Source organism: Cynocephalus volans, chromosome 11 (assembly GCF_027409185.1).
Source record: "Cynocephalus volans isolate mCynVol1 chromosome 11, mCynVol1.pri, whole genome shotgun sequence".
In the NCBI taxonomy this organism is placed as follows: domain Eukaryota; kingdom Metazoa; phylum Chordata; class Mammalia; order Dermoptera; family Cynocephalidae; genus Cynocephalus; species Cynocephalus volans.
The window spans coordinates 16352168-16366227 of NC_084470.1; the positions used below are offsets into that span (position 1 = coordinate 16352168).

Here is a 14060-nt window from a genome sequence, read left to right on the forward strand (position 1 = left end):
CTAATGCAATTAATCTACCGTATAGATCATTGGGGCCAAGGTAAGAAATCTGCACATTATTGTAATCTGTAAAATTTCAGACTTTTAAACATATTGAGACTTATTTTATGGTTCCAACTGGTATATCTTGGTGAACATTCCATGTGTACTTGAAAAAACGTGTATTCTGGCAACTGTTTCAACTCTACCCCAAGTAATTGCAGAGTATAGTTGGTGTAGCATTCAGGAAGTGTCAATTATGTCAAATGGATTTTGGGAGGAGGTCTACTTCTTTTATCAGTTACTGATAAAACTTCCAACTTTAATTAGGGATTTTCCCATTTATTTCTTTAGTTCTGTCAGATACGGCTTGATATATTTCAAAGCTTTACACTGGATATAGAATTCTGGTTTGATGGTTGTTTTCTCTGAACCACTTTGAAAATTGCATTCCATTGTTTTCTGACCTCTATTTTTTTCTTATGAAAAGGCAGTAAAAAAAATTTTTTTTCCCTGAACATACTATGCCCTGTTTTTCTTTGGTTCCTTTTAATATTTTTTTCTTTATTTTGGGGTTTTAGAAGTTTGACTCATATGTCTAGTTTGTTTTCCTTTGAATTTATCCTAATTCAGATTCACTAAGTTTCTTGGATCTCTGGGTTATCTTCCATCATATTTGGGAAATATTCAACTGTTATTTCTTCAAACATTTTTTTGTTCTTTAGGTCCCCTCTGTACTCCAGACATATATATGTTGGGCTATTTTTTTTTTTTTCTCATTTTTCTCAGGCACTATTCTATCCTTTTAATCTTCTCTGTATTCTACAAATTGGATAATTTTTATTAATTTCTTTTAAAGTTCACAGCCACTATCCCCTACAGTATCCAACCCGCCCTTCAGCCAGTCTAGTGAATTTTTCATTCCAGATATTGCACTTTTGGGTTCTAGAATGTTCATTTTGTTCTTCTTTACAGGTTACAATTTTCTTCTGAGATTTGCATTTGTGTACTCATCGCATCTGTGTTTTTAGGAATTCTCTGCATGTTTGTTATAGCTGTCTTAAAGCCATGGTTCGTTAATTCTGACGTTGGAGTCCCTTCGAGGCCTATTGCTGGCGATTGCCTTTTCTTTGGGCTACAGCTCGTGCCTTCCTGCTCCCTCCCATGTCTGGCAGTTCTTGACATGCTGAGCATTATGAACGTTACATTGTATGGAGTCTGAACTATTCTATAAAGGGTGTTTGATCTTACTCAGTCATGCAGTTAAAATCCTGTAAGTCTTGGTTTTATGCTGGCTTTAACTGATATATTTTCATTTTGTCCTTAGTTTTTCAGGCATAGTCTTTATTCTAGGACATCATCCTTACTCATAAGCATGCTTTTTCTGAGGTCTCAGCTGAATAGCTTACTTTCAACTTTGGCTGGGCCAAATTCCAATGTTTCCCAGCACTGAGTGATCTTAATCTCTCTTTTATTTTTCAACTTTACAACAGCTGCAAGAGCTGCTCTCTCTGCAAGACCTTGTGAATCTCACCCTGTGCATGCTCAGGTCAATCCTCAGCCAAGGCCCTGAGGGAAATGTCTGCACAGATTTCTAGGTGCCCTCTCTGCCTCGGTTCTTCCTCTCTGGTGCACTCCCGTAAATATGCCAGCCGCTGCAGCAACACCCAGACTCCTGTCTCTAGCTCCTCAGCTTGCTAAGGCTGCTGTCCTCCACTTAGACTCTCCCTCCTTGCACTTCAATTGCGGAAGGACCTCTAGGCAGAAAGTCAAGGAGAACACAGGGCTCAACTAATTCTTCCCTTTTTCCAAGGATCACAGTCCTCTGCTGCCTGTTACCCAGTTCCTTAAGTTTATGCTACCAATTATTCTACCATGGCCAGCCATTACATATTTTAAAAGTGAAGTGGTGCTGTAGGAAGACATGTTGTTTTGTTTGTTTTGTTTTCAGATACACACACAACACTGTATAATGGAATCACAAGTCTGAATGTGAGACTCTTATCTTTACTGTGGTGTTGTGGTTCTGGGTGCTGTGATTAGAGGACAGCATGAGCCAGGAGCTTCTTGTTCCAAGGTGCATTTTCCATTAGGGTGGGTGTGTGTGTGTGTGTGTGTGTAAACATAAAAGAGTTATCCTACTAACTAAATTATGGTATGAATCAGGCATTAATGTGTGTGTGTGTGTGTGTGTGTGTGTGTGTGTGTGTGTAAACATAAAAGAGTTATCCTACTAACTAAATTATGGTATGAATCAGGCATTAATCAACAATACCGTGAAGCAGGTACAGGGAGATGAGGTGAACTTCCTGTCTGTAAGTTGGTCCACTACTTTTTGTTTTTGTATTCAGTCTTTCATCTGTAACGGAGGTATATTGGACCCAGGACAATTTTTGATATACTTTTAAGAGAGAATATATGTCTTCTACACCACAAATATATTACTTTTGTGGAATTACTTGGTAAACTGTACAGACCTATGCAAATGTAGGCCTCACCATTTTATTACCTTTTCACAGCTTCCATTCCATTCTTTCATACCTAGAATTTGTGGTTCTAGTATACAGTTGTATTAGTTTTCTATTGCTGCATAAACAGTTATCCCAAATTCCATGGTTTAAAACAACAAACCCTTATTATCTCAAAGTGTCTATGGATCAGGAATTTGAAAACAACTTACCTGAGCGCTTTTGGCTCAGGGTCTCTCATGAGGTTGCAGTCCAGATGTCAGCTAGAATTCCAGTCATCAGAAGGCTTGGCTGCACCTGGAGGACTCACTCCCACGTGGTCAGGAGGCATCAGTTCATTGCAGGCTGTGAGCAGGCTGACTCAGTGCCTGACCACACGTATGTCTCCACAGCACTGCTTGAGTGTCCTCAGAACATGGCAGCCAACTTCCCTAAGAGCAAGTGGTCCAAGAAAGACAACAAGGAGGAAGCCATATGCATTTTCATGACCTAATCTCAGATACGACACACCATCACTTCTGCCATATTCCATTCATCAGAAATGAGTCTCTAAGTGCAGCCCACACTCAACAGAGAGGGAAGTTAGGCTCTGTATTTCAAAGAGAAACATATCAAAGAATGTGCAGATATGCATTTTGAAACCACCACAATATTATATTTTTCTGAACCAAACAATTTATTTTCCCCTGGGTAAAACTTGGATGTACTACACAGACAAAGTTACCTGGATCAGCCCTTTCTTTGTAGCTAAGCCATGAGCTTAGCCCCTCTCTGTGGTTTAGCATATCCACGATGTCTCTGTGTCATCTTAACAGTTTTGCCCATCCTTGGCTAGTTGTCTCCTTCAGTTTTTTGGGTTTTTTCTTTTTTCTGCCTAAGTGTGTATTTTATGACTGTACCTTCTTGGGAACATTAATGAATTTATCTGGGCATGGGGAAGAATATTTGTGTAAAGTGCTTTCTATGTGGAGGCTAAGAATTAATGATTTACCTTTTAAAATGTAAATTTGGAAAAAATACTATTTGCCCCTAAATTATACTATGTTCCTTCATCAGTATCCAGAAATCTTTCTCTTTAGGAGCATAGAATCTGGTCCTCTCCTTGGTAATTAGAAAATCAAGGCAATGAACTTAAAATACATACATAAATACACTCCAAATTAGAGGGAGATGGTAGGGGAAAAGTACTGCTGGCAATTTCCATTCGCACATACTACCTGAGAGCGCTTTTGAACCTATAAGGGGCTCTACAGATTTGTAACAATTGTTATTTGTCTTTGTTATGATTCCATGCAACTTCCACTGACATTGATATTGGACACGACATCTTGAGAAATAGAAAGGAAAATCCTCTCTCCCTCACCTAATCCACTGAATACCCCTGAAATGAGAAACAATCCCATATGATTACCCCAGAGCAGAGTTCATCCAGTTCACATCGCAGAGGCCTCCCATTTGAACATCGGCAGAGAAATGTGTTCTCATTTGCTTAGTTCTTTCTCATTAAAGCTAACACAGCAAGCGATCCCTTCTTGCTCTAGTGCCTGGCTTTCACAGGTTTCTCACCAAAGCCTCTTGCATCTCTCAGGAGTTCACATAAGTTCAAAACAAAGACTGCCATCGTAATTATCCTACTGCTCCCTCTCTGGTGTTTTTTTTTTTTGGGGGGGGGTGCTAAGCATGAAGGATCACTTAAGAGAAAACTACCCACTTCCTACTGTGCTTAGTCACTTCCCAGCCTCTGGTCTATTCCCTTGTTTAAGGAGAAAAAAGAAAGATATCAAATGCCCCAGTTGTTTTTTAAATTTTCCTAGAAATAGAGTATAATAAAGGAGCCAGAAATTCTACATATATCAAACATTCTGCTTCTCAAAGTATTTAGACAAATAAAAGCTGAGATTCAGCACCTTTGAATCTCCAGTTCCCATTTATAGCTGTGAAACATGAGGCTCAGAGTTGGTAGATGAAGTATTATTATCAAATGGTAGAGAATCCCAACTCAGATCTTGGTCTTCAGCTTCTGGCTCCTATGCTTGTTCCAATATGCAGACCACTTCCCCTTTGGAAAAAAGAAACTTGAAAGAGCAGAAATATTCGTAGTGATGAAGAAAAATACCACCAAGTTCAGGATTCCACTTCTGATGACTGCTCACATCTATTGTCCTTGAGGTGTGAGCGGCTCTCTACTTTAGAATAATCCAGATAGATGGAAGCTGCCTGCTGTCCTCTGCACATCTGGACCCTCCCAGGGGCCTGCTCTCTGCTCTGCCTCATCAGATACCATCCCTGTCCCAGGGTGACTGCAAAGGCCAGCTTTCTGTTGGCACATTTATCTTCAACCCCCAGTGCACAAGCAAAGCACACACTAGACTAACTCATTTATTTCTACACATTTATTGATGGCCTTTCATAACCAAGTTATTAAGTCATCAATAACTTCAGAGAAATAAATGAATGGATCCAGAACTGGGCCAACAGATATTTAAGATAGACACTGGAAATTTTATCTAGGATCAGCAGAAAAATCAATGCTGGCTCATCAGTGGTATTTCCCCCACCAGGGAAAACGTATTCCACAAATGTTTTAGTCTAATTCGAACCCAGTTTATTTCTCTGCAAAGAAGTGAAATGAATAACATCTCCAGTCACCTAAGTAAAATAAAGTTTTTTAAAAAGATTACATGAGTTAGTATTTTCCCAAAATGCTACCTAATGTTTGTTGCTCCCATCAGCTGACAAAGAAATATTCCTGGAAGGTTTGCCAAAAATAGAGTGTAAGGTCTTTGGGGAGTGCTTGTGAGTACCAATATATTCCCCTTGAGAAATAAAATTAAAGGAGAGGGAAAGGGAAAGAAAAGCAAGGAGGTTTGCTAAGACCTTGGCAAACCCTTAAACCAGTGTCTAGGAGTCTAGAGAAATTCCTAACACTGAAGTTAAGTTTCTATGGGGACACCTTCAAAGCCATCAGCAGTTCCCCCAACCAGGGGAGCCATGCATTTTCATTACGTTTTGCGGTGTATAGGTAGCTGGTCCGTCTCAGCCTCCATGAGCATCCTAGTACCCTGAGCTCATCTCCCTGCTCAGATGTCCCTTTGCTCTAGTGTGCTCCCCGCTTACACCCTTGGACCCATGAAAGGAATCTTGGTTGCTGAGGGGCCACAGGTGTACTTGGAAACCTCCAGTGCCCCAGGTGCCTCAGTTTCCTCATCTGTATTCATCAAATTGTTATGTGAATCTGGAGATAATATGTAAAAAGCACTTAGAATAGTATTTAATACATGGTAAGTGTTCAGGAAGTGATAGCGTTCAATAGTGATGTCATTGTCACTAATAAAAATATAGTGTTTTCCCTGGGATTAGGAACTTAGAGACCAGCCAGCCCAGTTTCCTCAATTCATTTTACAGAGAAGGAAACTGCAGCCCGATGAGGTTAAAGTAGCCTATTACAGAATGTTCCAGTGTTTAAAAGCTGAGAGATATAATTGCAGGAAAAAAGCCTCATCTTCGGAGTCCAGCAGTGTGAGGCTGACATTCTGGCCCTGTGGCTTGCTACCTCTGTGACTTGAGCCCACTTCGTCCCTCCTCTGGGCCTTTCTAGCTCTTCATGTGCAAAGTAGGAATAATGCCGCCTACCTTGATGGATTGTTATTAGAATTGAAAAATAATGACTGAAAAAATTGATGACTGGATAATGTGACTAGCATGCTGCCTAGGAGTCAATAGCTAGGGACTGTCACTATTGCGAACGTGGCTCGGCTGGGTGCTACAGAGCAAGTGCTGAAACCTGTGCCCTGGCTGCTAGTAGAGTGCACCACTACATTGCCTACCTTACTTAAAAACAAATAAAAAATAGGAATTTGCTGACTCACCTTTTCATCAGTTTTCTTCAATAACTATCTTGTCACCAGTAGATATTATCAGCGATCAGAAATCACCTATGCTTGTGGGTGAATAAAAATCTATAAGTTCTTATTGTTGTTAAAGAAAAGAAAAGGAAAAAAAGAGAGAAAAGGAAGAGGAAAGTCCCTGCTGCTGGCCCAGAGCTATTTCTAACTAGTTGGGTTGCTCATGAGCAGTTTTGCTCTGCCAGCTACACCCAGCATGCTGCTGGGGGATGGGGGCTCAGAAAGACTTGCAGATGTTGCAAGATGATGAAGAAAACACTGTGTCATTTTGCAAACCTGACACCTTTGATGGGGTAGAAATAGCTGGACAAAAGTGTAGGAGAGGATGGAAATTGAGCTAGAAACCCTGTTTTTTGGGGGGGAGGGGTTAATACAAATAAATTCTAACTCCAGATAATAAGGCATGGGACTCCAGCTCTATCAGAAAACAGATCTGTGGAACGCTAATGTGCACGAAAAGATCATCAGTGTTCCACAGTGGGGATTTGGGAATGGGGAATGGGTTTCATGGCCAAGTAAGTTTGAGAAACACTTCTCTCTGGAAGCTTTCCAATGCTCATTTATAAATTAAAGACTCTGAGAAGTCCTGTATCTAAGAAACCTGTTGAACACTGTTGAACCCATCCTTGCCTGAATGACTGGCCCAGAATTTCCATCAACATCACGTAAACGGGGGCAAAACTGTACATGGTTTGAAAACCGGAGATCTTAAGACAACCAATGAGAAGGGCAATGAGAAGTTTGGACTTTAATTTTATTGTGTTTCTGCTTTAACTGTTTTAGACTAAGGATAAGTGACTGACTACAAATGGGCCGCGTTCTGCTTTCGTGTCCTCCCGTTCCATCTGCGCAGCATCTGCTGGCACACGCGTGTTCAGAGGGCAGAACCTAGCCTTTTGTGTCCAGCCATTTGTCATTAACCAACAATGCAAGTGGCGGGGAAAGGGGAAAAAATAAATCTAATAACACGAAAGCAAATCGACTTGGGCTCGTCTGGGGGCTGGCTTTGGTGCAGCCAGGGGCTTCTGCGTCTTCTGCTTATTTATGCTCACATCTCAGCACTGCTGGGCTGCCAACTCGTGATCACAGCACTGCTGGGCTGCCAACTCGTGCTGCGATTTCAGGTGGAAACTGGGCCCAGGCCAAGCAACAAAGTCCGCTTGAGAATTTAAATGCTTTTCACAGTGGGGGTATTTACAACTAATTGGCATTTTCTTATATGCAAAAGGAGATACAAAGAAGAAGTAAAACTGTGACTATCCTTTTATCGCACTGTAAATGTTATTATCATCTGTCTCTAAAGTTCACAAAAAATGTTCACCTCCTTTTTTTCTCACCTTTTTTTCCTCTACTCTGACATAAATGCCCATTGAATTCTTTTTCCTTTTCTTTTGTCCTTAATTTTTTTTTTCATTCTCCCTCCCTTTGTGTCGTTTGTGGGGGGGGGGGAAATTAGACAAGTACGTTCGATGATTACAGCTTCCCATCAGGAATGTCTATTTCAAAGCTCTTCTTAATCTAAGTAGGAAGATATCAAAAATCAGCCGTCGTCTCTGGCCGTGTTCTGTCAGAAAGAGAGTGAACGAAAACTAGTATCACAATTATTAGACTGTTATCATTTCTTTAGCCTTGACCTTTTGGTAATCCACAAATAAGTATCATTCAAATCTGACAGAAGTAAACAGCAATCCGACAGAAATATTATTTTTATTGATGTCAAAAAAGTGGCTTTTCTTAGCTGTTTAATGAAATTGGGCTTATTAAGAAAAGTAAATGTTGAGTTATGCCAGAAGAGTCTTATCCACACGGCAAGAGCTATAAGCTAATCTGCTTGGCAACTGGTTCATCATTTAGATAAAAATGGCTATACTTAGAAAGTTTTTTTTAACGTAGATAAATTTAATTTGTTTTGACATGGACTTTCATATTAAAATGTTTGATTGTTCATTCAGTGCCTTTTTCTGTTGTCTCTCTCCAGGAAGCAAATAACGTGGATAAAAGCACAACAAAAACAGAGAGTGCTCGGCTCTTCAGGATGTGGTATGGCTTTGACCACAAGTATCCTTTGGTAACATCTCAGGGGTCCTGCTGCATGGCAGAGAATGGCTTTGAGCGAGCACTTCATCATTGAGGTGAGCGTTCCCGCTCTCCAAGAAACACAGAAAGGTAAAGCAAATTCACAGCCAAACTTACAAAAAGGAATGATTTGCATAGAGCTGAAGTGAAATCTTTAGTCAAATGTACTTGGTGTTTTCATGGCAATCTAATATTTTCTAATGCCAGACGATAAAAATCTTATAGTGCTGAAAAATCTATCTATTTTACTGTTCTTTCCTTCATAAAGATCTTAATTCTGGTTTACTCAGCCAAATGGGCCTGCTTGACTGACGGTGTTGTGTGAACTGTCTCAGCAGCCTTTGGCCAGGGCAGCAGACAAAAGCTCCTGCACCGTCCTCCCAGGAGCCCACCTGTGTGCTTTTGTTTCCTGATGTAAAAAATGAAGGGGTGGGGGCAGCAGGTGAAAATGAACGGTCTGAGGAGAATGGGTCTGGCTCATGATAGTGTAAAACAGCACTGTTTTGTTCTCCAGGCAGACTTGAGTAAGCTTTTTCCGGTCAAGGTTAATTTTAAAATTCCAGCCATCAGTGTAAGCAAAGCTCAGAGACACCTTGCCATGTGATTCTAAGGGTTGAGAAGCCAGGCCTAAGCTGCTGTGCTGTTGTGAGTTGCAGGAAGCACCCGTCTCTAATCCCAGGCAAGAGCACCAAGGCAGAAAGGGAAGGACTGAGCTCGAAGGACTGAACTCCAAGCTGCTGGGTCTTTGTAGACGTTTCCCACCGTCCCTGTCCTTTCAGTGAGAAAATGTCAGTCACTGGATGATTTTAAGCACCTAAGCAGTAATGAAAGCCATAGCAGGTTGGTGGGAAAGGAGGAATAATTAAGAACAGGGAAAAGAAATTTAAAGAATAAGTAAAGAAGAGGAGGTAAAAACGGAAAGGGGAGGAGCCCAAAGAAAGACAGGAAATTCATCCTAGGAAGGAAAGAAAAGCAAGCTAGAGAAATGAGTGTGGAAAATAGGGGAAAAGCAAGTAAGAAAGAAGTGAAGAGAAGTGGACTGAAGATTGCAGAGATAAGCAAAAGTGAAACATGAGCCTTAGAAAGCAAGTCTGCAACGCAGAGCAATCGAAGAGTTTTGAGATGGTCATGCACAAGGTAAGGTTCTTTGAGGTTACAATTTCATTTTTCCATAGCTCTGTTATCTATGGCCAGATATCTTGCCTTCCTCAATCCTGAGCTTTTGTGGGCAGTGTTGGTTGCGACCTCCTTAAAAGCAGTCCGCCTTGGCCATTAACTACCTCTTGGAGGTTCTGGGATCTCATTAACTACCAGATGCCTAACTAGTCTCCCTAAGAGAAGCTAGTTCTTAGAAGGTTATTGCTGGTTTATGCATCTGGTAGATTTCTCTTCTGGAAACAGAATTTGCCTCTGCCATTGCTTATAAGTATCTAATAACCAAATTTGTACAAAGTCATAAAAATTTGACTAAAGAGTACATATAACAAGATGTACAGCAAGAAAATGGTAAATCAAAAATGAGATAAAAAATGCTTTTCTTCAAATTCTGACAGTGCTGTGAGGAAGGATTTACAATGAAGAAAAGGAATAAAGAGGAAAAATTAACTTGGAGATAAGAAAAGGAAAGTTGGAACCCACCCAAATTTTTAGCTTAGATCAGTAACACTAAATTCAGATGATGTCATAGTTTTTCTCTCACTTTTCATCAGAGGATTATTTCCATATGATTATGGACGGAACAGCAAAAATGAAAGCAGATTTACACTCTCAGTAATATCTCTTCTCATGGTAATTTGTCCTCCTGGGCATTAATTCTAGAAATTTCAGGGCTGCCATTGCTACACAAATATATTTTTTTACCTAGACAATGGAGTTTTTGTATCCTAGTTATGCTCTGAGTTTATATTTAGAAAGTAGCAAGCCAACCAGCTTCAACTTTGTGACCTCCTGATCTATCCGTATTTTTAGAGACAAACTATCCACTTGCCATTCTGCTGTCCACCTAGTACCCAGGTGATGTGCCCTGTGAACTTCATGGGGTAGGCCATGCCAACTACTGCCAGCGTAGGGATGATCCCTCCACCCTGGGGTCTGGTTGCCTGGCCTGGACCGAAAAGAAATTTTCATGAAGCTGAGATAAATTGATTATGCAGTTTGGAGCTGTTCAAGTTTCATTTCAGTAAAATTGCATCATGCAAATGAGGCATCGTAAAGAATTGTTGACAAAAGAAAAAAAAGAATAAATAAGCCTTCATACACACCTGTATCAGTCAGAGTTCTCCAGAGAAACAGAAACAAAGCGGTAGAAGTACTTTACATGTACATATACATATATATATATACATGTATACATATATATAGTTTTATTTCAAGGAATTGGCTTATACAATTGTAGGAGCCGGAAAGCCCAAAATTTGTAGGGCAGGCTCTCAGTCTAGAAACCTGGCCAAGAGCTGACACTGCAGTCTTGAGGCAGAATTTCTATTTCCTCAGGGATGTTTTGCTCTTAAGTTCATGCAACTGATTGGATGAGGCCCACCCAAATTATTGAGGATAATCTTCTTTACTTAAAGCCAACTGATGGCTGGTGTTAACCACATCGAAACACACCAGCAACAGCAACACCTAAGTTAGGGTTTAATTGAATAACTGGGTAGCCTAGCCAAGTTGATACATAAAACTGACCATCACAGCACCCAATTCACATTCAATTCATGCCCAACCTTCAGACCCAAGGATAGAAAGCCCCTCTTAATTCACCATTGTTAGCAATAAAACAAGACACTGTCACTGACACAGTTTGTTTTGTTTTGTTTTTTACTTTTTCATAGCATAAGTAGTATGCACAAAAAATTTTCCAAAAACTACAGAATAAAAATTATAAAAATTAACCCTCAAGGGGCTGGCCAGTTAGCTCAGGTGGTTAGAGCACAGCCTTGTAACAACTAGGTCAAGGGTTTGGATCCCCATACCAGCCAGCAGCCAAAAAATAATAATTAATATTCAAGGAGTATGAAGAGTGGCCAAGCACTCTGTTGAGTACTTCACTCTCTTTATTTCTTCTCACCTCCCCAGCTCTGGAGCAGGTGGGGGCACAACCAACACAAACAGACTGCTGAGTGGGTCTGCCTCTGCTGCAACTATGTGGGCTCCCCAGGTCAAGAGCATTCATTGTTGGAAGTCTGTGGTGCCAAAATTGATGAACAATAAGATTTTGTTATGATTCAGTGAGGGCAGCAATTCTGAATCATGCAATGCAAAGAAGAAATAGAGAAGTAGGGAGGTGAGAAAGGCATTGATGTTTCTGAGACCGATGCTTTGCCATCAGGCCCACTATTGCATTTCATTCCTGTAACTACTCTTTGTTTTATTTCATTCTTACAACCACCGTCTTTGTGGTGTAGGAAGCAGACTCCCAAATAACTTAAGTGACTTTCTTAGGTCCCGTAGCTAGCATCAATAGATCTGTCTCACTCCAAAATCCGTAAATATGCTTGAGTGAACTTTATCGTTAGCAATTCTACATCCACCTATTTTGTTACATTCATAAAGTCACCATTAGGGCAGTGAATAATTATGACTCCTCACTTTATGTAACACAGAGCTTACATCTCAAACATGTTGACAACATATGGAGTAATAATAAGGTTTGAGGTCCTGGTTGGTCACCTAGAGAGCCCCACCATGAAGGAATCCCCAAGTTGCTGAGTCAGATCCTCAACTTTTCAGGAGCAGAAAATTGAATATGCCAAAGACTCTGAAAGTTCAGTCTCACGAGAGATGGACTCACTCTAGCCAAGCTCAAAGGAGGCAGAAGTACAAATCAGACACGAAATTCCTAAGTCACCATATCGCTGTGAGGAGGAATACCCTTTCCCAGCCATGAGAAGGCTAAAGCCACAGTCTGACTCCCAGTGTCCCTCCTCTCCTGCTCTTGCTCCCTGGCTCACCCAGCTCCAGCCACCCTGGCTCTCCTCAGACACACCAAGCCCATCTCTGCCCTATGTCCAGGCCTTCGTGCTGGCTCACCCCTCAGACTTCCACATGCTTGCCCCCCGCCATGTCTTTTATTCAGCTCATCACTGAGACCTTCCTAATATTTAAATTAGGAGTCCTAACAGCAGCACTCCCTCACTCCTTCCCTGCTTTATTTTTTCACCATAACACACACCATCTGACACAGTATGTACTTCATTTGTTTTAATTGTCTCCTCCAACAGAGTTATATGCTTTCTGGGGACAGAGAGTTGGGTCTGTTTTCATTCACTAGTATGTCCTCAAGGCATAGGACCATGCCTAGGGAGTGGACACTCAATAAATATTTGTCGTACAAATGAATGAATCAAGTAAGCAAGCAATATTTTCCATCCAAGGCACCTTCATTTCAGACACTGATGCAGCAGGAAAATCCAATTAATTATCTGAAGGCTGCTAAGTGAGTCTGAAAGTAGAGCAAGGCAGAGGGGATAATATCAGTGCTTTCATCCAGGCTACCATGTAGACAAACACACCCTTCCCACCCCAGCTCCACTCTCCCTCAACCCCCAGCCTGAGTGTCTTGCTCCCTGGACAGGGACAGCCACTCACAGCAGACTAAGACCCCTGTTGCTTCAGCTGACCTCCTTCCTATCAGTGGTCCATCTTGTTTTATGTTTTATTAGTACAACTGACACGCTACATTCAAGCCTGCCTCTGACTTAGAAGCCATTCTCTGTCTGGGTGACTTCAAATACATCTTATTTCACGAATCGTGCGTTGATTTTATTAGTACCAAACTCAAAATTTTAGAGCCACCTATTATCCTCACTAGAAATCTCTTACAATGAGATTAGAAGCAGAAATTGATGCCCCTTATTCAGATTTCAAGACAAATAAAATTATTTGCTGAGATTCACCGTGTTACGGCTGGCGTGGGAATCTTATGTTGCCTTATTCATAGGTGACTAATGATCCTGGGGGACTGTCTGCTTCCTAGAGTCTCTTTCCGTTCAATCATTTATCATCTCTCTCCTCAAGCATGTGTTTATATTAGTCCTACAAGTGTGAATGACACCGGATCAGAATGACCTTTTCCAAAATAAAACAGGCGGTCTAAAATCATTTTTAGCACTTCCTGTATGCCACGCCAACTGAAAATAAGGACCTGTCATGTGGTTGCCAACATTTTACATAAGTGTAAAGAAAACACAAAGATGACAATGGATTGGCAAGTTGACACGGCAGCAGCATTACATAAAGCCACGTGGATGGAGGCTCCCCTCCTCCCACCGGTTTGGCATGAAGAGCGCACTGAGGTGCTACCAGCCAAGGAAAGGCCGTGGCAGGATGTGTGGACATATCTGAAGAGTCTGGCAAGGAAAGTGGAAGCAGACCCCTTCCTGTACTGAAGTGTGACCTGCTGGGACGCCACTCCAGGAAAAGTAAACATGGACATCACGGTCATTCAAAATGATACTTGGAACCAAGTATTTCACCAATTTAAACGTAATGGCATTTTAGTCTTAAAAAAAAAAAAAAAACCTTCCCCTTCTAAGACGTCACAGAATTCGTGATATCTCACACAGTTGCACTTATTTTAAATCATAGGTATGAGTACCGTGAGCAGCAATTTCCATTTTAAACGATGATCCCT

At 41.1% G+C, this 14060-nt stretch overlaps 1 protein-coding gene across 1 annotated transcript in view; it reads left to right on the forward strand.

The window, feature by feature from the left end:
* SLC9A9 (solute carrier family 9 member A9) overlaps positions 1-14060 on the forward strand; it is a 530630-nt gene that overhangs the window by 427331 nt on the left and 89239 nt on the right. The window contains exon 14 of the mRNA XM_063114568.1: positions 8331-8410. Coding sequence (XP_062970638.1) covers positions 8331-8410 — 80 coding nt within the window. The remainder of the gene's footprint in view (positions 1-8330; positions 8411-14060) is intronic.